The sequence below is a fragment of the Giraffa tippelskirchi genome, chromosome 11 (genome assembly GCF_054371585.1).
Source record: "Giraffa tippelskirchi isolate mGirTip1 chromosome 11, T2T-mGirTip1v1.2.pri, whole genome shotgun sequence".
In the NCBI taxonomy this organism is placed as follows: domain Eukaryota; kingdom Metazoa; phylum Chordata; class Mammalia; order Artiodactyla; family Giraffidae; genus Giraffa; species Giraffa tippelskirchi.
The window spans coordinates 129,670,167-129,692,430 of NC_137285.1; the positions used below are offsets into that span (position 1 = coordinate 129,670,167).

The following is a 22,264-nucleotide window of genomic DNA, read 5'->3' on the forward strand; positions in this document are numbered from 1 at the left end:
TTTTAGCAACATAATCTTAAATCAATTTTTGAAATGTGAAGAAACTCTCAAACAATAAGATGTCAGCAAGAGCAGTAAAAACTAGAAATTGACCCTTTGACATTACAAATGAAAAGGCAGTAAAATCAGGAATGTCTGTTTCTGCATTGGTTTCTGAAACACTATCTGAACACAAAGTGAGAGTGTCAACCACTTAGTTATTATTTGTTGAATGTCAGCTATTAAGAGGTAGAAAGTCTCAAATGATGAGGTGTGTCAAAAAAAAAAAAAAACCCACACACACGAGAGATAGCAGGAAGGAACCTCACCTGGCCAAATCTGCACAATTTAAGCATACAGATAAATACTTAGAGAAAGGGATTATAATCTATGGGATAATATTAAGAATCCATAAGTCTACATTGATACAGTAGAGGAAAGGGAAAGCTCTTCCTCATAGTAGAAAGCCAATGAAGAACTGTAGAAGAAATGATGGAATTTGAAAATTTCACTATCATCTGCAATCATGATAGTAATTGATTCAGGCATGAATCATCAGTGGATACTAAAATGAACAGACCAAAGACTGAGGAGTCACAGGATTTACACTGTTTCCCTACAAGTTATTTATTAATTATAAAGCGTAATGCATGCTCAGTCGATTGGCTCACGTCCAACTCTTTGCAACTCGGTGGACTGTAGTCTGCCAGGCTCCTCTGTTCATGGTATTTTCCCAGCAAGAATACTGGAGTGAGTTGCCATGCTCTCTTGCAGGGGATCCTCCTGATCCAGGGATCGAACTGGCATGTCCTCCATTGCAGGCAGATCCTTTACCGCTGAGCCACCAGGGAAGTCCCATAAAGGGAAATACAGTACCTTTATAGTGGGAAAACTTTGTAGACACCAGTGTAATGAAACCGATCAAAGTTAATGTAGCCAGTATCAGGACTAACTAATTATATAAGCCTGTTGATATGTTACATAAGAAGAATTCATCATCACTTATGTGGTATTCCTGCCTGTCCATAACCTGAATGTAATACTGACAAATCCAAACTAAAAGTTTTACAACAGCAACATAAAATATAGAGAAAAAAACATTCTGATTAAAGGGACTAAAGGGATGAATTGCAACTGAATACAATATATGATCTTAGATTTTATTTTCAATAAAGGGTGTTATTACAATAATTATCGAAATCTCATTAAGGTCTATAGACTAGATAATGGTATATCATTGTTAATTTCCTGATATTGATTACTATTCAGTTTTTATTTAAGAAATTTCCTGTTTTTACAAGCCTGTAACAAACAGTTCAGGGGGAAAAAAAAAAGGAAAACCACATATGGAGAAAGAAAGAAAAGAGAGTAAAATGTTAACATATGAGGAATCCAAATGAAGGGAATCTAGAAGTTCTTTATACTATCTATATTAATCCTACTACTTCTGTATACGTCAGAAGTTATGGCAAAATACTTAACAGAAAAAAATAATATCTACAACAAATAATTGAAGACCAGGAATTTTAATGATTTTATATTAATATATTCATGAAAAAATTTCTGCCTCCTGATAGAATAATTTGAAAGGACAATGGAATTTCTTATAAAAAGATTTCTCAGTACTATTGATTAAACCAAAAAATGATATTGCCAACTTACCTCCAGATAAGAAACTGCAGTACTACATACTTTTTCTTCTTTAATCTCATCCATGGATTTGTAAAGGTCCAGCATTGTTAGATACATCACTCCAGGTTCAGCAGCTGATCCTAGCATTGTGTGGGTCTTTCCAGCTCCCGTGGCACCATATGCAAGTACTGAGTTTTTTGAAAAGGGATCAGAGTTCTTTGTTATGACACATAATATTACTGTATCTACTGTTTAGTGAATAGTCCCATTTGGATATCCTAAACAGTAACTTGTAAACCCAACAGATCCAAATTCATTTATACTCATTCTTAAATCCTGGCAATTTACAGTATCATCCTGTATTTCTAACTGTTTGAGTTCCACTAAAGCAGAGACTATGTATCCTTCCTACCTAGTAAGTGACTTACACTACTAGTCAGTGATCTGGCACAAAGCAGGTACTAAATATTAATACAAATTTGCAGAATTCCAAATAAAAGCTATTCATAATAATTCCTTTTAAAATTTTTGTTTTAGGTAAATTACTTTGCTTTCAAGACTCTATCCAGTACAAAAGAACAGTGATACATTTCTTCAAATGCCAAAAAAAAAAAAAAAAACCACTCTGAATTACATATGGCAAATACCCAAAATAATATTCAGTTAAAGCAATGTCTTTGAGAATTATTTTTATAAATTAAATCTCTCTGCTAAGTTTGTTAACTACAAAAATACTTTTTAGTAGGATGGATTAAACTGATTCATGTTTCATTCTGTTTTATTTTGTGTAAGCTGGCAGTACAACATGAAGTCTTAAGATAGTTGGATAATATAAAGTAAAATCAAGAAGAAACCAAAGCTTCAGTATTACTTTTCTAGAGATTTTTTTCATTTGGAGTTAAAATAATTTTTTTAAATCTCTAGAGACAATATGGAGTTTCATGAATGAGGAAAAGAATATCTGCTTAAAAATGAGAATCAAAGAAGGTCTAATCAATAAACCACATTCCATTCTTTCTTGACCTAGAGGGTAAACCTTCTGCAATAAAAGTGAATGAGTCGGTGAAAGACAGGGAAACATGTTATAGTTTTGGGGTATCTTAAAGATAATGCCCTAAATGGTGGTAATTATAAAAATATTAATAATGGTGTGAAGTACCTGGTAAGCATTCAATTAACTGGCATTTTGGAGAGCTCTTTTTCTAGGAAATCAACAGAGCTGTTTTGAAAGGCAAATTATAGGTCTATTGAGAGCACTAAAGATGCTTCTTTGGGCTGAAGATATACTAAAACAGCACATGTATGATACTCAACACGGGCTTTAAAAGTAGTTACTTCAAGGTACTATAAAGAAAAAATAGTGCTATGAAGAAATTGCCAAGCGTTCAGAAATGTTCCACTATCCCCCAGGGATAGACTATTGCATAGGTAAACATTGGGAATATTTATGAATACAAATTGTGAGAAATCTGGCATCAACTATCTGAAGCATGTGGTTTTAAAATAAGAAATGGAAAGAATGACCTTCTACAGGAACCAAAGCAAGACCCAGGAAAAGAAAGTTTCAAAAATGTTATATATGATGACTAAATTTCAAAGAAAATCTACATTTACAATGAACTACTGAAGAATTTTTAGCAAACAAGCATCTTAAAATTGTTATATTTAGAAGAGTCAAGCAGATATCCTAATATAAAAATGAAATCAGATTAAATCTCAGCTCAAACAATTACCTGTGCAATTATATCCATTCAAAAAACTATGAAGAATTGGCTTAGTAGTGTGTTCAAAAACTTCCAATTGAGTTGAAGTTTCATCAAAAACAGCATCAAATACAAATTTAAGATCCTTATTTTGTCTCTTTGTAATGTCTCGATTCATAGTTTTCTTTCCATGGAAAAAGCTGATTTCTTCTTGCTTGGGATCAAAAACAAGAATATGCTTATCTACAACATGGACTACTTTATGAAATCCAGAGGCCTTTTCTTTTGTGTTCTCAGGACGCACACGGACAACTACTTTCATGTGATGACACAGGTCTTCCTCAGTGACAGACATTGTCGACTATCCTGATTCCTCTGCTTATGTGAGTGGTTGAATATTTTTCTGAAATTAAAGAGTATTAATATTAATTCTACTATATGCAAAATGACTAGCATGTAGTACTAACTAAAAAAAAGGTGTTAATTGTGTTCCACTCACATAGTAAATGTTGCTGGAAATCCCTAGTTTGAAACTTTCCAATGGTTCTTATTCAGACCTGAATTTCTTTTAATTGCCTATGTCTTCTACCTCATGTCCTATTGTCTTTCCCATTGCCCCTATTCCAACTAACAGGCCAAGTGCCCCAATTAACGCTCTTCTGCTAGCGATTCTATCATAAAGTGCTTTCCTCAATAATTACATGACTAACTTGGTCACTTCTTTCAAGTCCTTGCTCAAATGGTGCCCATTCTGCCCATCCTTATTAAAATTGCTAAACTGATTCCTAATTACCCTTATTAGGGTAATTACTGCTCAATTTTTTCCCAAAGCACTTACCATCTCCTAATAGAATATGTATTTTCCATCTATTTAGCATGCTTGGTGTTTACTTTCTCTATTCTAGTTAAACTATAAGCCCCTTAAGGGCATTTTTAAAAAATCTGTTTTGCTTACCAATGCGTTCCAAGTCTTAAACAGTGCCTAGCACATGGTAGACAGTATAAATGTACATGTGCATGATCAGTTGCGTCCCACTCTTTGCAACGCCATGGGTTGTGGCCTACCAGGCTCCTCAGTACATAGAATTTTCTAGGCAAGAATACTGGGGTGGGTTGCCGTTTCCTATACCAGGGAATCTCCTGGACCTAGGGATTGAACCTGTATCTCCTGTGTCTTCTGCATTGGCAGGCAGATTCTTTACCACCGCACCACTTGGGAAGCTCAACAGACATTATAAAAATGACAAAATATGCATGATTTTAGAGCAGAGACTAGGATCTATATTCAGAGATTAGAATTTCTGAATACACAAAAAATTAGAGGACTACACCATCTCTATTACTTTCTACCTGGACAAGCTAACTGACATATACCTGGAACTATTTTTAACTCTATGGGTCTCTGAGATACAGGTACAGATAAGCCTGGTTGTGTCAATTTCCAGTGCCAAGAGACTTGCAGACAAGTTCAATTTTATTAAAAATAGTTCGTAAGCCAAAGCTATCCCTTCAGTACCTTAATACAATTCTGAGAGACCCTTTGCTGTCCATTCTCATGACCTAAACTAAAGTAGTATCAGAGCTCTCTCGAAAAATCAAAGCTAGGTTTTTGAGTGGCCTACCTCGTGATTATATATGGTTTAGCTATAAAGTTAGGACTTCCCCGGCGGCTCAGATGATAAAGCGTCTGCCTACAATGAAGGAGACCCAGGTTCAATCCCTGGGTCAGGAAGATCCTCTGTAGAAGAAAATAGCACCCCACTCCAGTACTCTTGCTTGGAAAATCCCATGGACAGAGGAGCATGGTAGGCTACAGCCCATGGGGTCGCAGCGTCGGACACGACTGAGCGACTTCACTTTCTTTTCTTTCAGCTATAAAGTTTGAGTTGAAGTAGAAGCCCAGGGTCTGATTACTATTTCAGAGATTTATTAAGTTTTTGTATTTGCATATCATTTAATATTTTTGCATTTGATTTTTGCAATCTGATCACTTTCACTGTTGACATACTTGAGGAAACGGAAACTACTGAGGCCACTGAAGTAATGCAGACAAGAAATGATGCAGTCAACTTAGAACAGGGTGTGGTAAATATAATCTGAAAGTAAAGACAAAAGAATTTTCTGATAGATGGAGGGAATGAGAGAAAGATAGGATTCAGGAATTACTTCCAAGTTCTTGGCCTGAGTGTTGGAAGAATAGAATAGCCATCAACTGAGATAGAAATAATGGAGAGTAAAGTAGGTTTTGGGGTGAAGATCAGGAGTTCATTCTGGATATCTTAAATCTGAGAACATTAATCAATATCTGGGTGGACATTTCAAGGCAGCTGAAAGCTAAGTTAAGAAAGTAAAAGTTGTCCTCAGAGTTTTAATGCCATGTGAAGCTTTTCAGTTTTTCAAGCTTATCATGGCATTAAAATTTAGGGGGGCCTTCTAAATCAAGGAGGAGAGAATGATCAATTGTGCTAAATAACTGCTAATAGGTCCAGTTCAGTTCAGTCACTCAATCATGTCCGACTCTTTGTGACCCCATGGACTGCAGTATGCCAGGCTTCCCTGTCCATCACCAACTCCCGGAACTTGTCCATCTCATGTCCATCACTCTCGGACCTTACTCAAACTCATGTCCATTGAGTCGGTGATGCCATCCAACCACCTCATCCTCTGTCGTCCCCTTCTCCTCCCACCTTCAATCTTTCCCAGCATCAGGGTCTTTTCAAATGAGTCAGCTCTTCGCATCAGGTGGCCAAGGTATTGGAGTTTCAGCTTCAACATCAGTTCTTCCAATGAATATTCAGGACTGATTTCCTTTAGGATGAACTGGTTGGATCTCCTTGAAGTCCAAGGGACTCTCAACAGTCTTCTCCAACACCACAGTTCAAAAGCATCAATTCTTCGGCACTTAGTCTTCTTTATAGTCCAACTCTCACATCCATACACGACTACTGGAAAAACCAAAGCTTTGACTAGACGGACCTTTGTTGGCAAAGTAACGTCTCTGCTTTTTCATATGCTGTCTAGATTGGTCATAACTTTTCTTCCAAGGAGCAAGCGTCTTTTAATTTCATGGCTGCAGTCACCATCTGCACTGATTTTGGAGCCTCAAAAAATAAAGTCAGCCACTGTTTCCATTGTTTCCCCATTTATTTGCCATGAAATGATGGGACCAGATGCCATGATCTTAGTTTTCTGAATGTTAATACTTACTAAAAGTCATCACGGGATTTGGCAACATAGAAGCAAATAAGAGCAATGTGGGGGCAATGGCAGGACAAAGGCCTGAAGAGAAGAAGACTCAGCAAATACAGGAAGCTCTACTGCACAGGTAAGCAAAGAAATGCTGTGGGTGGAGAGGGACAGGGTTAAAAGAAGATATTGTGTTTCCTAAAGTGGAAGAAATAATAATGATAAAGCTAACATATATCATAAAACCATATACTTTTGAAAGGAATTCAAATTAAGGCCAAGGCTATCTAAAAGCAGAAGACACTGGACATAGCACTCGCTTTTTAGGACTCTGTGAGTGCCCAAAATAGAACACTGAAAAGGAAAGGATGGTCATTTATATTCTAACAGTTAGGTTCCAGATGAATTACTACTCTGCTCTTTCTTCACCCTGAGCTTCTATATAGCCAACTCCCATAAATACCTATACTCCTTTTCTTTGACTTTGGACAAGTTACTTGACCTCACTGAGTTCCAGGTTTCTCATTTGTATAAAAGAAATAATACCTAATAGATGTCCTTAAGGCTAAAAGAGATAAAAAGCATTAAGTGTATTAAGGCATTCAAGAAATGCCAATTCTTTTCCCTACCTGCCTCCAATCCTGCCTCTTCTTCCCAAAGATAACTGGCCCATCTTTCCATTGTTTCCCAATGAGCTTATCACAGCCATTTTCGGTAGGTCAATTCTTCCTTATTTGGAGCTGTCTCAAATATTAGAGGATGTTAACATTTCTGACCCCTGTCTATTAAAGGCTAGTAGAATCTCACATTCCTTGTGATACCAAAAACTAACCTCTACATAGATTTCTAATGGAGGAAAGTGAAGAGAAACTGAAGAGCCTCTTGATGAGGGTGAAGGAGGAGAGTGAAAAAGAGGCTTAAAACTCAATATTAAAAAAAACTAAGATCATGGCATCTGGTCCTATCATTTCAAGGCAAATAGATGGGGACAAGGTGAAAGCAGTGACAGATTTCTTCTTCCTGGGCTCTAAAATCACTGCAGATGGTAACTGCAGCCATGAAATTAGAAGATGACTGTTTCTTTACAGGAAAGCTATGACAAACCTAGACAGTATATTAAAAAAGTAAAGACATCACTTTGCTGACAAAGGTCTACATAGTCAAGACAATGCACTTTCCAGTAGTCAAGTACAGATGTGAGAGCAGGACAATAAAGAAGGCAGAGCATGGAAGAACTGATGCTTTCAAACTGAGGTGTTGGAGAAAACTCTTGAGAATCCCTTGGACAGCAAGGAAATCAAACCAGTCAATCTTAAAGGAAATCACCCCTGAATACTCTTTGAAGGACTAATGCTGAATCTGAAGCTCCAACACTTTGGCCACCTGATTCGAACAGCTGACTTATTAGAAAAGATCCTGATGATGGGAAAGATTGAAAGCAGAAGGAGAAGAAGGCAACAGAGGATGAGATGGTTGGATGGCATCACCGATTCAATGGACCTGAACTTGGGTAAACTCCAGAAGATGGTGAGGGACAGGGAAGCCTGATGTGCTGCAGTCCATGGGGCAGCAAAGAATCGGACATGACTTGGCAACTGAATAACAAAAACAGATTCTCACATTCCCTGTGATACCAAAAACTAACCTCTACACAGATTTTTCTAAAAGCTTTTAGAAGTGTTCAACAATGCCTTGCTTTTAACTGATACGATTCCCCCTCTCCCCACCTCAATGGTAGGTAAAATATACACAAATGAAATGGTTAAAAAACATATATAAAACATCAGGTGATTTTTTTCAAAACAGATCTTAGGTTGGAAGGTATCTCTTGTTAATTAATTAACTCATTAACTCAATAAGCTAACTGTTAAAATCCCAGTTCTTCTACTTACTGGCTGTGACAGTGGGCAAGTTACTCAACTCCTTAGGGATTAGTTTCCTCATCTGTAAAGTGGGACTAATAATAATACCTACCTTATAAAGTTCTTGTGCGGATTAGCACTTAGAAAAATACCTGGCACAGAGAAGGCATTATAACGTCTGCTATTATTATTAATATTACATATAGCTTAGTGAGGAAAGAGCCATTGATAAAATAGTGGTGCAAATATGCAAAGCTGTAACTCTGATAAGTGTTATCAGATAAAGGTTAACAGTGACTGATAGAGATCTAACAAGACTGATAGAGTTAAAAGCTTCCCAGAGGAACAACTGGAATGGAGAGCTGAAGATAGTTATTACCAGGTTAAAAAAAAAGATTTCAGGAGAGAAAACTAGTAATGCATTCAATAAATATTCACTGAGTGCCTTCTATGTGCAAGGCATTTTTCCGGGTCTTAGAACAGACAGTTAGAAGTGTATGTGTGGGTTCTTGTTTTAGATGGGAATGTTGTGAAAAGAGACCGAAGTGAGGGAGTGAGCAAGTAAGTGGCTCCCAGGCAGGAGTATTTCAGGGCAACAAGTCCAAAAGCTTGTGGTAGGAAACAGCTTGTGCTGAGGACATAAATGGCTGTGTGGTCAATTTGCTTAAATCTCATTTTGTTTAACCATTTAGTTTTACATGACTTTAATTCTATCTACAGCATTTAAAGAGATGCTCAGTTAAGCTTTGCTCAGTCCAGACTGTAGCTGGAGAACAAAAGGGAATGGAGAGGGCTGCATTAAAAAGATTGTGCTGGATACAGGTGGGGCCAGATCTAGAAGATTTGAATGTCAGGTTATAGAACTTTGAAGTTAATTGGGAATTATTAAATGAAAAAATTATGCTCAATTATGTTCAAATATGCTGATGTCATTAGGAATTAATGAGGTTGTTCCTGCATTAAAACATGATGACTGCTTTTTTTTCTAACATGGCCAAGTAAAAGAGACAGACATCCAGTTGATTCTGACTAAGGCACACAGAAATTACATTCCTTGACCATTTTTACTTAAGTGGCAAAAGAAAAGACTACAAAATTTTATCTGTGCAATAATGTGTTACCTCAAAAATTATTTTCAGATGATCATTCGGCAGATAGTATCACAGTCTCTGTTCAGTTTTGTCATATCTACTTTCAAGTGATATCTGTTGAATAGAATCAAAAAAGCAAGCTGGTAGGATTTCACTGGTGGGACTAAAACATTAAGGACAAACAAAACACCATTTCCTTTATAATAGAAAGGTATCTCTAGAGTGGGTAGAGTAGGAAAGAGAGTGATGAAGAGGCTTTAGTAGTAATCTATAAAATGATAGGGTTGGACTACATTGATAACTAATGTTCTTTTCTAGCTCTAAATTTTATGATTATTGTGTATGACAATACATAACAGCTAACAGGACTATATGTTTCTACCTTTATATTCCTCCTTATCTCTTGCAGTGTGCTTGGTATATAGTTAAGTTCTCAAAACAGCTGATTAATGAATAAATTAATTAATAAGTTATAAAAAGTAGACATGGAATTCAAAAAAGCAATATAGCCGTTTAGAGAGGAGGCAAACACATACTATACTTCTCTAAGAGAACCAACATACCACGGTAGAGTAAAATGGTTGGCAATAACAAGAAATCATAATGAGGACCCTGAAGCATCAAAAAAAGTTAAATAATGTGCCCAGTTTCTTTACAAAATTAGGAAAATGAAATCATTTTTATGTTAATTGTTGAAGACGGTTAAAACACTATCACTTAATAAGGGTAACAGTCAATTTTCTGGGAGAATGACAACATTGAGAGCCTCATTCTTCTGTTATGTTTAAAGAAGTGGTGTTAAAACTAATTCTCTTCAATAGTTGCAAGTTAACATAAACCAAGTTGAACAGGCAAATCCTCATCTTATATCTAGCTACTGTTTTCCTAGATAAAATTTAAGCCAGTTAAGTCAAAGATCATATATGTACTGATACTGTCTTCAAAAGAAATCAGATCATGTGATGTACCTCACCTTGTTCTGCTCCAATGACTTTCCAGCATATGAATAAAATGCAAACTCTTTACCAGGTCCTATAGGGTCTACACCTTGCTCCGGTCTACCTCTCCATCTCTTTTTCCAAATGTTACCCTCCCTCTCCATTACTGTTTCAGTCACAGTGTCCTTCTCCGTGTTTGTTCAACACCTCAGTCTCATTCTGGCCTAACTTTCTCTTCTCTCTGCCTGGAAGGCTCTATCTTCAGGTATTTACAAATCTTAGGATCTCAGTTCATCATTCAGGTCTTTGTTCAAACATCACTTCATAGAGGTTTTCCCTAAAGATTTCACTTCAAACTGTATCACCCTGCCCTTGCTTCTCTAATTCCTTATCAGTTTTATTCTCCTTCCTAGCATATAGACTACTTGGAAAACATATATCATTTGGTTACATATTTATTGCTTAGTTCCCTTCTAAAATGCAAGCACTATGAAAGCTGGAACTTCACCTGCACTCCAGAACCTAGAAAAGGGGTTGTCATATATTTAGAAATTATTACATACTTGTTGAATAATTGAATGAATGAACTAATGAAGATTTTCAAGATACGTGTGCAAAAAATAAATGCAGAATAGTGGATATGGTATTCAACCATTTGTATTTTCAAAAGACATATACATACTTGTATGTGTGTGGGCTCTCTCAGGAAGAGAACACAAGAAATTGATAATACAGTTGCTTGATGGTGGGAAAATAATTGACAAGCAGGTTTACTTTCTCCTTATATTCTTTTGTATTATTTGGGTTTTAAACAAGCTCAGGTATTTTTATCTCAAAAACAAAACAAAAAAAATAATAAAATTTACCTTAAACACAAAGTTTCCCGTAATAATTATGGAATACTTTTTCCTGAGCTGTTATTCTACAAATAGAAATGTGCTAAGCAATTTACACACTTATTTAATCTCTGTAACAACCCTATGATATAGGATTTTCTATCATAGGATATGATACAAAATCATACCTATTTTATATAGAGAGAAACTGTAATACAGAGCGATTAAGTTAACTGGCTGAAGTCACATTATTGGAAGCACAAGACATGAAATTTGAACTCTGACTGACTGAACCTAAAGTTCAAGTATTTAATTATCTTCTCCATAATGAGATAAATATATAACTCTAAGAAATTTTCTGATAGAAGAAGTTAAACTATTTATTTCCACTTTTGACAGAAACCTCAGGGCCTAGTACTGGGGCTCTTGAAATGAACATTGAAATAAAACTGGAAGTTCATAATTTTTCTGTGTCAGTTAGATAATGTAAGTATCTATTTTCAGAAAATGTTATTAATTGAGAACTCTTGAATTAGGTGGATATGGTAATAATTAATAATAATGAACAGTGGCTGTCATTTGAGTACACTCTGTATGTCAGGCATTATGATCAACATTTGACATTCATTATCTCATTCAGTCCTTAAAATATAAAATAGACTCTATTACTGTCTCCAATTTACAAAAACAGAGGCTTAGTTTTAGGATAAGGGATTTTCCCAAAATAACATAGCGATTAAATGAGAAGCCAGAATGTGGATACAGGTCCAAATCTACAATCCGTGTTCTTAGCAGTTATGCTCTATTGGAATCAAAACGAAAGGCTTTCAAAAAATGGAGCAGATGTGTTGTATAAATTTTCTTGAAGGTGTGGAGTAATACAGTTATAAATTATTTCTTAAATACAAATTCAAATTTGATTAAGATTCATTTTTTAGGACAAGGAACTACCTTCCACTTTATCATGTCCAGTCTCTACGTAACTTAAACCTCTTATTGGAAATAACTTGAGTGTTAGAGCCACTGCTTCTATTAACTTGTAAGCATCAAGGAAGAATGAAAATTTCAAATGGAGGGAAGGGCAGTACTAACAATGGACTATTTTTTTTTCTATTTCTATTTTTTTCCTACTAGTTTTCAGAGTTGACAGCATAAAAGTCATTTTATTGTGTACCTTAATTTATTCAAGATATATTTAGAGTGGAACAAGATATGTTTTTAAAATGAAAACTTTGTGTACTTGTAAATACTTGTTTAGTAATAGAAGAGGAGACAATTTCTACCGTTAAAAGGCAGATAACTTTTGTGTACTGAAACTAACAATTTCTACAAAATAGTAGAAAGTTAATAAAAAGCAGTATCTAGCCTTTGGATTTCATGTTCTCTGGCAACAAAGTTCATAAAGACTTAACAAAATCCAAGATGGGGGCGCTGACCATGGTAGAATAACACTATCAACTGAAACCTGTAGAATGCCTAAGACATCCTACCTGGTTGTTAAAAATTAGTAACCTATACACTATACAACACAAATTTTCAATTCTGGCCAAATAATGTCATAAACAGCAGTCAGCCTTGACTTCTCTGAAACGGAGTGCCTAATGAACACTCCTCAAGGCGAATCTCACAGAAACTTTAAGAAGCGATGGTAGAAGAACTGATTCTCAGTGCTTTAAGTACTTTTCATTTGCAGAGCATCATCTACCAGTATCTCTTCCATAGCCTGTCTGATTCTCAGCAAACCCATTAGTCAGTGTTGGCAGGTTTTATCTTGATGCTACAATTGGGGCTCGGGGGAAGGTTCCCAGCTGATCTTTGACAGGTTAACAGCAGAATCTCGCTGGACAAAAAACCTGCAAGTTGGTGAACCAAGGCTCCTTATCTGATAGTTAAGCCTAGAGTTGTACTTCCATCTGAAACAAAACACTCTGTATATGGAGTCCGGAAGAAACTTTGAACCGTAAGGTGCTGAACAGTTAGTGTTCTGCCAAAGTATGGGAAAAGAGCCACGATGCCCTTTAAAATTTCCGACTTCCTCAGAATCTCAGGAAGGAGATTCCTGATCTTCCTGCTGAGCCGTCGAGGACTCTCGTTCAGGCAGAGCCACATTCTAGTGCGTTCTCAAGTTCCTTCTTCCTTTCACTTTCTCCCCAAGGAACCTTAACCAGGCCCACCCGCAACCCTAGCCCATCGCCGCACTTAACGCTTCCGTGTTTGTCAACAAGACCACTTGGTCCTCTATTCCTGAGGCGGCAGGACCTCTCCGCTTCCAGCGAGATAGGTCATCCAAAAAAAGTCCCCGAGACCAGTTTTCTGCTCTAGCCTTACACTCACCTCAGGCCCAAAAAGTTTCAGAGACTCTTCACTCGAATGTCCGCCACCCGGCTATTCAAACTCTGCCTGGAGATTCAAACTCAAGCTAGCTTCCTCAGAGCCTCTTTTCATTGGCTGCCGTCTTCGTGACGTCACCACGCAGGACGTGTGCGTGGCGCGCGGCAGTTTGGCGCCAGGCGTCTTAGCGGCGCGGAGCACTAGAAGCTGCTTTACTCCGCGTCACCGTGGCAACGCGGAGGCTGTTTCCGGAGGCGTTGGCCGAGGTGGGCGGAGTTAGGCTGCAGCTGCAGGTGGGAGGCAGCCACCTGGGATCTTCAGGAAGCCTTCAGACCGCGGGCTCGGGCCCCGTCCCTGGGTTCAGGGTGTGAGTGAGACAAGTGCGGGCTGGGCTTGGCCATGCCCTCTGCTAGGGGGAGAGGCGGAGCCTGTTGGGTATGGATTAATGGGTTTTGGATGTTTTTTTTCTCCTTTTCTCTATCAAGCAATGAGGCCTCCAAGGCACAGGTCCCGCGATCTGGAAGCTATAGGGGCCTGTTCCTTCCAGCCACTTTCATTTGGACAGAACTGGGGTCAATTCATCTAAATTAATCGAAAGTCCAGGACTTTTGGTTTGAGGCCCCAGGCTTCATTGCTCAGGAACCCCAGGCCCATTCCCTTAGTGCCTGCTGACTGTGAAACTATTTGTTGTATGACTGTTTTTTCCATTTCTTTCTAAGATGGCATTACAAAATAAATTTATTTAAATTTATTGGCCTAGTTCATTATTGGATGCAGTGGGCTTTTAAGTCCTGGATTGTAGTTAGAATTTTAGAATGTAACTATAAAAAGAAAAAAATATATATCTGGAAAAAAAATGGCAGATGTGTTTGCTAAGAGAATTCATCGTTTATTTCTCAGGATATTTTTAATAGTATGATCTGAATTTTTGTTGTTCTTATGTTACTATTGTTGTATCCATTCATTCAACAGTTATTGATTGTATATTTTAAGGACATAATAGCACATAGTTGAGTCAAACTCCTGGCCCTCTTGGAGTTTATGTTCTAGTGATTCAACATAGCCATATATACAGGATGGCACACCACCAAATGTAGAGTATTATAAGTGAACAATGAAGGGGAAACCCTCATATTATAGGCATTTATTTCCTATTGAAGAATATCAGAAGCACTTTGTATTGTATATGATGCATAATACATGATTATTTCTAAGCACTGGATTAGAGCATCAATAAAGCTACTAATTGCTGGCTGTACTAGATGGATCTTAGCTAATGAGATAGTGATTTGGATGGTGCTTTTTATAGGCTTTTTATTTTATTTCAAATATGCACTCTGTGGTACTTTACCTTTGATGTCCGGGGCATTTTATTAATTTTATATATATTATCTAATCACTTCCAAGTTTCAAAACAGCCCATGACATGTATATACTATTTATTTTACTGAAAAGAAAACTGAAGTTTTCAGAAAATCTCCTAAAAATATTTCTTTTGAAGGGAACAACCCAGCCAATTCAGAATGGAGTCACTTGTTTCTGAAATACTTTCTGGATTAAGTGATATTAAAATGATATTCTAATCTAGTCTGAAAATAGGCGTGTTTTACCAATTCCTTGTAAAATTGTACTGATCATTGCTAAAGGAGAAGTGTTTAAATTTCTTCCTTTTTGATAGCCACATTGTATAAGGCTGAACCAATTTCACGGGTGTTTCTACACCAAATCTAGTGCTTATTTTACATTTAAATTCTGCATCACATTTGTCGTTTAAAAGAGTTCAGATTATGAAGTGCATATTCTTAAGGAATTGTCCATATCTCTTAAAGAGTAAGAGAAATTTTGTCGTTACAATCAATGTCATTACTCTGGAGAGTGTAATAGAAAGGATAGGAAACTGGTGTATTTTGTAACGAAATGAAGGCAAAAGAACCAAAATTTTTCAAACACGTAGTGCTAAGGAGACAGAAATTCCCACCTTTTGTTAGGAATTAAGAGGATAACTAACTGCCGTCTTACTTAGAACACAGAAATTTAACATAGGTTTAGAGTAAACTGGAAAGAGTGGAGAAAAAGATAAAATGGAAAGTTAAATTTGAAGTTGCATCAGACATAAAAAAAAAGTAAAAGTGAATTTAAAGCTGGCAATTGTAGGAATTTATATCGCACCCCTCCCCCAGGAACACCTTTTGGAGCCAGAGCGCCTGCGGGACTCTTTGGCAGCTGGGACTGGAAGCAACGGAACCAAAGGCAGACGGTCCTCGGTTGCTGGGGCGGACGTGGGTCCAATCTGTCCGTCCTCGCAAGTTTCCCCCAGGGCTGGGACCTGGGCGAGCGGCAAATTCAGATTTTCCCGGACCGTAGTGTTCGTCGCAGGCCCGAGTTGGAGGCTAACTGAGAAGTTCGTTCCTCAGGTGAGGAGAAGGTGGTCGAGTCCCGGGAGCGCTTTTGGAACCCAATCCACGCCTTTGGGGGAACTTCCAGGGGACGACGGATTCGCCCAGCGCAAAGGAAACTCGCGCCTCTGCTCTTACGCTTACTCTCCTCAGCACTCATTCATACCAGTTCAGAAGTTTCTAAACAGTTTCCCTCATCCGAGTGTAATTCTTACGCAAAAGAATGGATTTTCTTCTTCTTATTTAGGACCTTTTTCACATTTTCTGCGTTCGGTTGCCAGCCTCCAGGTCGACTTTTTGGCTTTAGGAATTAAATTTCCAAAGAGTTTTCTCTGCAGGGGGGAGCTGACTGCAATGATGGTAATTGGTAGTACCATTGAGGAAGTAGTTTTCAAAGGTATCGCTCACCTTTGTGTTCCCACGTTTAAAAGAGTAACCTAAATTTATAAAAAAATAAAAAATAAAAAAAATAAAGGAAAAAAGAAAAAAAAAATAACAAGTTATGAAAAAAAAAAAAAAAAAAAAAGAGTAACCTGGCTAATTCCGTGGTCTCAGCAGCTAGACTGAATTTTGCTGGCAGGCAAAAGTTAAATGGCTTACCTAGAAAACCACAGAGTTGGCTCTAGAGCTTAGATTTCCTGACATCCTGCTTCTTTACTGTAAACAGAGGGAACTTAAAACTATCTTAAATCTTTTAGGGTGGCTGGTTCTTAGCAGATTGCAGGGGTGCTCTGAGTTACCTGGATTGGGCTGCAGAAGAGAGGGGATTCCCTTTAGAGCTTGCTTCCTTCCATTTTTAGGGACATATTAAAAAACACAACCAAAGAGAAAGGTTAATTATTGAAATGTTTTTTCTATGCTCACTCAGGTTAGTAGCCAATTCATGAATAATGGAATCTACAGGCTTTGTACTTTGAATATATTTGAGTAAATACAAAGAAATTGATTGCAGAAGAAAATTAAATGCTGTTGAAAACTTCTTTTTTTAATCCTACTTGCCTTTCCCTGCATGGTTCTGATTCTGATATTGGAATTGATGGACTTTTTTATTTGTTTGATTGCTTGTTTTGTTAAAAAAATTATCAAAATCTGAACATCCAGTTTAGATTGTTTACATTTATTGGATAGGCAAAATAATAGAATAAGTTTTGGTTGTACTGTTTAAATACTCCAGATTCCAGTATTTAGGGCTGTACATCATTACAGTGTCTTCTGTTGGGTGCCACACTGTATACTGTGTTTCCAGGTGGAGTAGACCAAGCAATAGGATATTGGCTCCTTAAAAAAGATGAGTCTAATTCATGGCATACTAAAAATACATAGTGTAATCAAAGTATCTTTCCAATTACATGACAATTAAATAAAGCCAGTGGGCTGTGTTTATAACACATAGGTTAAGATAAAAAATTCTGGGGAAAGAATGCTGGTGTTACAGTTCTAGCTTTATGACTCTCCAACTGTGTGACTTTTTGCAGATTACTTCTCTGTTTTCTCCTCTATAAAATGGAAATAATAATAGTACCTACCTCTAACTGTTGGAGTAAGGAGTGAGTGAGTTAGTACATGTAGCGTGCTTAGACTAGTAAGGGCTACTTAGTAAGTGCTCAATAAATGTTAGCATTTATTTTGAAATATGTTAGAAATGCCAAGTTAGAGCATAGTTTGGCTTGTGTATACTTTCTGGAAAGCATAAGGCATAATTCATAATCTGGCTAATTTGTTAACTGCTGAGCAATAAAATTGTTATACTGTTATATAACATTATATAGCATTTATATATATAATTGTTATACAGATGTTATACTGAACATCTAAAATTAAAACACTCATTTAACAAACTTTTTTGGCACAGTTTTTCTGTGTCATATTTGCAACATAATTATGTGAATTATGTCTTTGGTACAGTTGACATATTATCCTTGCTGTTACATCTTATTGATACTGTATACAATATCAAATATATATTTCTGTTTTACAATTATTACATGTGATTGACTTTTCAACATTATTCTTCATTTTCTATTGCAAAAGGAAGTTAAGGCATATTTAAGCAAAATTTATCTTTCTTAGCTATTTTGAGAATGTGGTTTTGGTAGGGTTAGGGAGACAGGTGAAATTTTCTAAAGCAAGGTTTCATACAGACCAATTCTGTAGCATCTGGAATTTATCCAACCATTTTTTTTTCCCCCAGAAAGCACATATTGAACACCTAGTATGCATTTAATTTTATGGATATAAAGGTGTGGTTCTTACTTCTAAGTAACTCATAATTCATGAGGAAGGAAGTGTAGTGTTCAATTGTTATTTATTGTAATAGTGTCAAAAATGTTGTTTGCAACCACAAACAACATTTGGAGTAAAGAGCATAATATTTTCAAAAGGTATTCTGTTAATATGTTTCATAAATTATGTTTTTTCCTCTGCATTTTAAAGAGTTGAGCATTACAGAATAAAACGGAGCAAGTTAGAGGGAAAAAAAAGAATGTATCAGTTATTTACTTGATTTTTTGTTGGCGACAGGGAGCAGACAATTAAAACAGTGTTGGATGTGAAATGTCAAAGTGTTTTCAGTGGAGTGTTTATAAAGTATAGTTTAAAATGATATATATGTCACTGATACAGGGCATGGTGAGATGATCTTGTCAAAAAGTATCCATGACAAATCTATAAGGTTTTTTCACAGACTGATAACCTCTTTTTCTTTTCGGTTGTACATGCATAGCCTTTTTTCAGTTTCTCAAAGTTAAATTGAAAATTAAGATTTAGCATTATGTGAAAAACAATTAAAAGGGCTTGAAATTAAAGAATATGTGAACCTAAAATAGAATGATATTTATAATCCCTTCAGCCGTCTAGATAGCTTTTTCAGATTAGCGTTTTTGATGCATTGAACCCATTCTTTAAACTCAATTAAAATTCAAAAAAGCATATTTCAGAAAATGATGATTAATTAATAAATATTCATATCTCTGATGGTTAAAACATTAATGGTCTTAGAGCTTATCAGGCCACATTAAAAATTTTATTTTCAGATAGTCTCTGGGGTTCTCTTGGGTTCCTTGCCTTATGTAAGGAGGGTAGTCACCTTCACTTGTTTGGAATGATGAGTTTTATATATTTTTCATGTGGCAAATATGGCACACTAATTTACTTCCCCCAAGTATTATGACATTCCTTTTTTTTTTAAATCCAACAATCATGATTTCAATTTTTTTCTAGATTTGTTGATCTACAGAATGCTTCGATACCCATATTTTTGTAGAATCCATAAAAATTTTCTTTCATGCTGGTTGGAATCTGGCATATTTAATTTGGGTGTCTGGCCAAAAAAAATACATGCTACAGCAGAAAGATATAATGAATATGAAGCCCAGGAGGAAACAGATCAAACTGGAGTTCAGGAGTTACACAGATCTCAACATAGAGATTCTGAAGTGATGACTAAGTTACATATTCCAGTGATGGTGGATGAAGTTGTTCGTTGTTTGGCACCACAGAAAGGGCAGGTAAGTTGATAATCTTTTATTTTCTAACACTTTTTACTTGAAATACAATTCACTTAATGTTCACATTTAAGTGGTTTTTAGTGTATTTATAAGGTTATACAATTATCACCACTGTCTAATGCAAGAACATTTTTGTTACCCCAGTAGGAAACCCCAAACCCATTAGCATTCACTCCCCATTGATTCCCTTCTCCTTGTGCCTGACAACCTGCTAATCTATTTTTTGTCTATATGGATTTGTCTGATCTGGACATTTCATATCAATGAATTCATACACTTTGTGATCTTTTCTGCCTGCCTTTTACTTAGCATGTTTTCAAGATTTATCCATGTTGTGATGTGTGTCAGTAATTATTTCTTCTTCTTCCTGAATCATTCCATTGGATGGATATGACTTTTTTTTTAATCTGTTCATCATTTGATGAGGTTTATGTTTCCATGTTTAGACTACTCTGAAATGCTGCTATGAACATTCATGTAAAAATTTTTGTGTGAACATGTGTTCAGTTCTTTTGGGCATGTGCCTTGGAGTGGCTGCTGGGTCATATGCTAACTCTATGCCTAACTTTTTGAGAATCTGCCAAACTGTTTTCCAGAGTTGGTTAGTTTCATCAAATAACAGTTTTAAAAGGAAAAGAATATTATGTTCTATGTGGTTAGGATATGAAAATGAAATTCTATTTATAGGTTCTTGAGAATTTTAATATCTTTTTAGGAATGACTGGAGACAAAGGTAGAAATTTCAATTCCCATCCCGTTTTCTTAGGCTGAGTTTTCAGCTACCCTTCTGTCTTACTGAGAATTCTCCAGAGAAATAAGACAAACAGGATGTGTTGGGGAGGCGTGAGTATATATGTGGTTGTTAAGAGAGAGAGAGAGATTGACTGATTTTAAAGAATTGCCTCAAATGATTATAGAGGGTTGGTAAATTCAGAATCTCCATAGCAGGCTGGCAGGCTGGAGACTCACTTAAGGCTTCCAAAGGCAGTTGACTGGGTGCATTTCTCCCTGTTCCAGGGAGGGCAGTGTTTGTTCTATTAAGGCTTTCCAGTGATTGGATGAGACCAACCCATTTTTTTGGAGGATAATCTACTTTACTCAGTCCAGCAATTTAGATGTTAATCTAAGTTTAATTTGTTATCTGAATGTTAAATTTAAATTTTATCTGAGCCCTAGTTAAATGTTTCCTACTAGTAGCGAAAACCAAATATTTATTTTGGTGTAACCCATGAAGTAGAGAAATAACCAAAGAAAAACAAACCCCATAAAATCTCCTCTTAATTCAGCATTGTATCTGCCTTTTTTCAAAAACCAAGTGGAATAAAATTAGGCGATTCTACAACTTGACCTACCCTGCTGTTTCATTGTTTAAGTTCCTGATAAATGTAATGTTAGTTTGTTTTTACATTTCTATTGTTCTGATTTGAGTTTTCTAGTTACTTTTTATTGAAAGTTTAATTTTATGAATGTTATTTCTGAGAACTTTAATGTGAGGTACACTTAGAGACAATGTTATTTCTTACCTTTTCTGCTGTCTGGCAGACAGCTTTATTCACTATTCCCTTAATCTTCAAGTAATAAAGAACTGCTGACAGTCCTTGGACAGGAGAGGTCTTCATTCTTCCAGAATCCATTATTTGCTGCTTTTCTTTCTGATCCTTTTCTCCAAAATCATATTCCTTTGCAAACTATGAGTCATACATTCACCTCACCTGTATCAATCACCCACTTAATTACTGTTTTTCACATCACCTTCAATGATAAATTTACAAATGAAACTTTGATCATAATAAGAACTTTAAAAAAATCTACATGTAGTTTTGAGTGAGGCCTTGATCGTTTAATAATTATTTCCTTTTCTTTGATAGTTAAAAGATGCTTACTTAAAGAAAATAATTGGTTTTGAGAATTTCTTCTGTATCATAGCCTATTCACTACATATTAATTGTGCAAATATTTATGAGTTTGAATTAAAAGAAAAAAGAGTTGCTCTTATCTTTCTCTTCTTTAGGGCTTCCCTGATAGCTCAGTTGGTAAAGAATCTGCCTGCAATTCAAGAGACCCTGGTTCGATTCTTGGATCGGGAAGATCCACTGGAGAAGGGATAGGCTACCCACTCCAGTATTCTTGGGCTTCCCTTGTGGCTCAGCTGGTAAAGCATCTGCCTGCAATGCGGGAGACCTGTGTTCAATCCCTGAGTTAGGAAGATCCCCTGGAGAAGAGAAAGGCTACTCATGGGGTCACAAAGAGTCGGACACAACTGAGGGACTTTCACTTTCACTTTTTCTCTTCCTTGGAAGTTACTCTTGGTGATCCCATGGACTGTAGCTCACCAGGCTACTCTGTCCATGGAATTCTCCAGGCAAGAATACTGGTGTGGGTTGCCATTTCCTTCTCCACGGGATCTTCCTGACCCAGGGATTGAACCTGAGTCTCCTGCACTGCAGGGAGACTCTTTACTGACTGAGCCACCAGGGAAGCCTTGGGAGATACAGAAGGAATTAAACAAGTTATAATTCTTTCTCCTTTCCCAATTTTAATTATTTCATATTCTGAGTGAATAATGTTTTGTGAGAAAGTACTACTTGTTCTAAAGACATTTTTCTTGCTCTTGAAGATGTTTTAGTCTAGGCTACCTTGGTCAGTCTTTTATTCCTAATTTCTGAAAGCTGGAGACAATAAGCATGATCCTGTCTAGCTGAAGATGATAGCAGTTCAGAGGATATAGGAGACTTGGTATTCTTTGCCCAATAGTGTTGCTAATGTAGCTTGGTGCCTTGAGGGTTTCTGTAAGAGTGGTAAGT

The 22,264-nt window shown here is 36.5% G+C and overlaps 2 protein-coding genes across 14 annotated transcripts in view; one reads left to right on the plus strand and one right to left on the minus strand.

Moving 5' to 3' along the window:
• KIF18A (kinesin family member 18A) overlaps nt 1-13,629 on the minus strand; it is an 85,007-nt gene extending 71,378 nt beyond the window's left edge. For 2 of the 5 annotated variants that reach the window (XM_081543515.1, XM_081543518.1), the window contains exons 1-4: nt 13,562-13,629; nt 9,484-9,567; nt 3,345-3,717; nt 1,642-1,799 (exon numbers count right to left, since the gene is read on the minus strand). In XM_081543515.1, the coding sequence (XP_081399641.1) occupies nt 1,642-1,799; nt 3,345-3,669 (483 nt within the window). In that variant the 5' untranslated portion in view covers nt 3,670-3,717; nt 9,484-9,567; nt 13,562-13,629. Of the gene's footprint in view, nt 1-1,641; nt 1,800-3,344; nt 3,746-9,454; nt 9,568-13,561 lie in introns of all 5 variants that reach the window. The other 3 variants (XM_081543514.1, XM_081543517.1, XM_081543516.1) reach the window with 2 other exon arrangements.
• Nucleotides 13,630-13,707: 78 nt separating this feature from the next.
• Nucleotides 13,708-22,264, plus strand: part of METTL15 (methyltransferase 15, mitochondrial 12S rRNA N4-cytidine) — a 375,213-nt gene continuing 366,656 nt past the window's right edge. For 6 of the 9 annotated variants that reach the window (XR_014069234.1, XR_014069233.1, XM_081543525.1 and 3 more), the window contains exons 1-2: nt 15,874-15,972; nt 19,174-19,460. Coding sequence is in view for 6 of the 9 variants with exons in the window: in XM_081543525.1 (XP_081399651.1) it covers nt 19,191-19,460 (270 nt within the window). In the remaining 3 variants the exon portion in view is untranslated. Of the gene's footprint in view, nt 13,825-15,873; nt 15,973-19,173; nt 19,461-22,264 lie in introns of those variants that run through there. The other 3 variants (XR_014069232.1, XM_081543522.1, XM_081543521.1) reach the window with 2 other exon arrangements.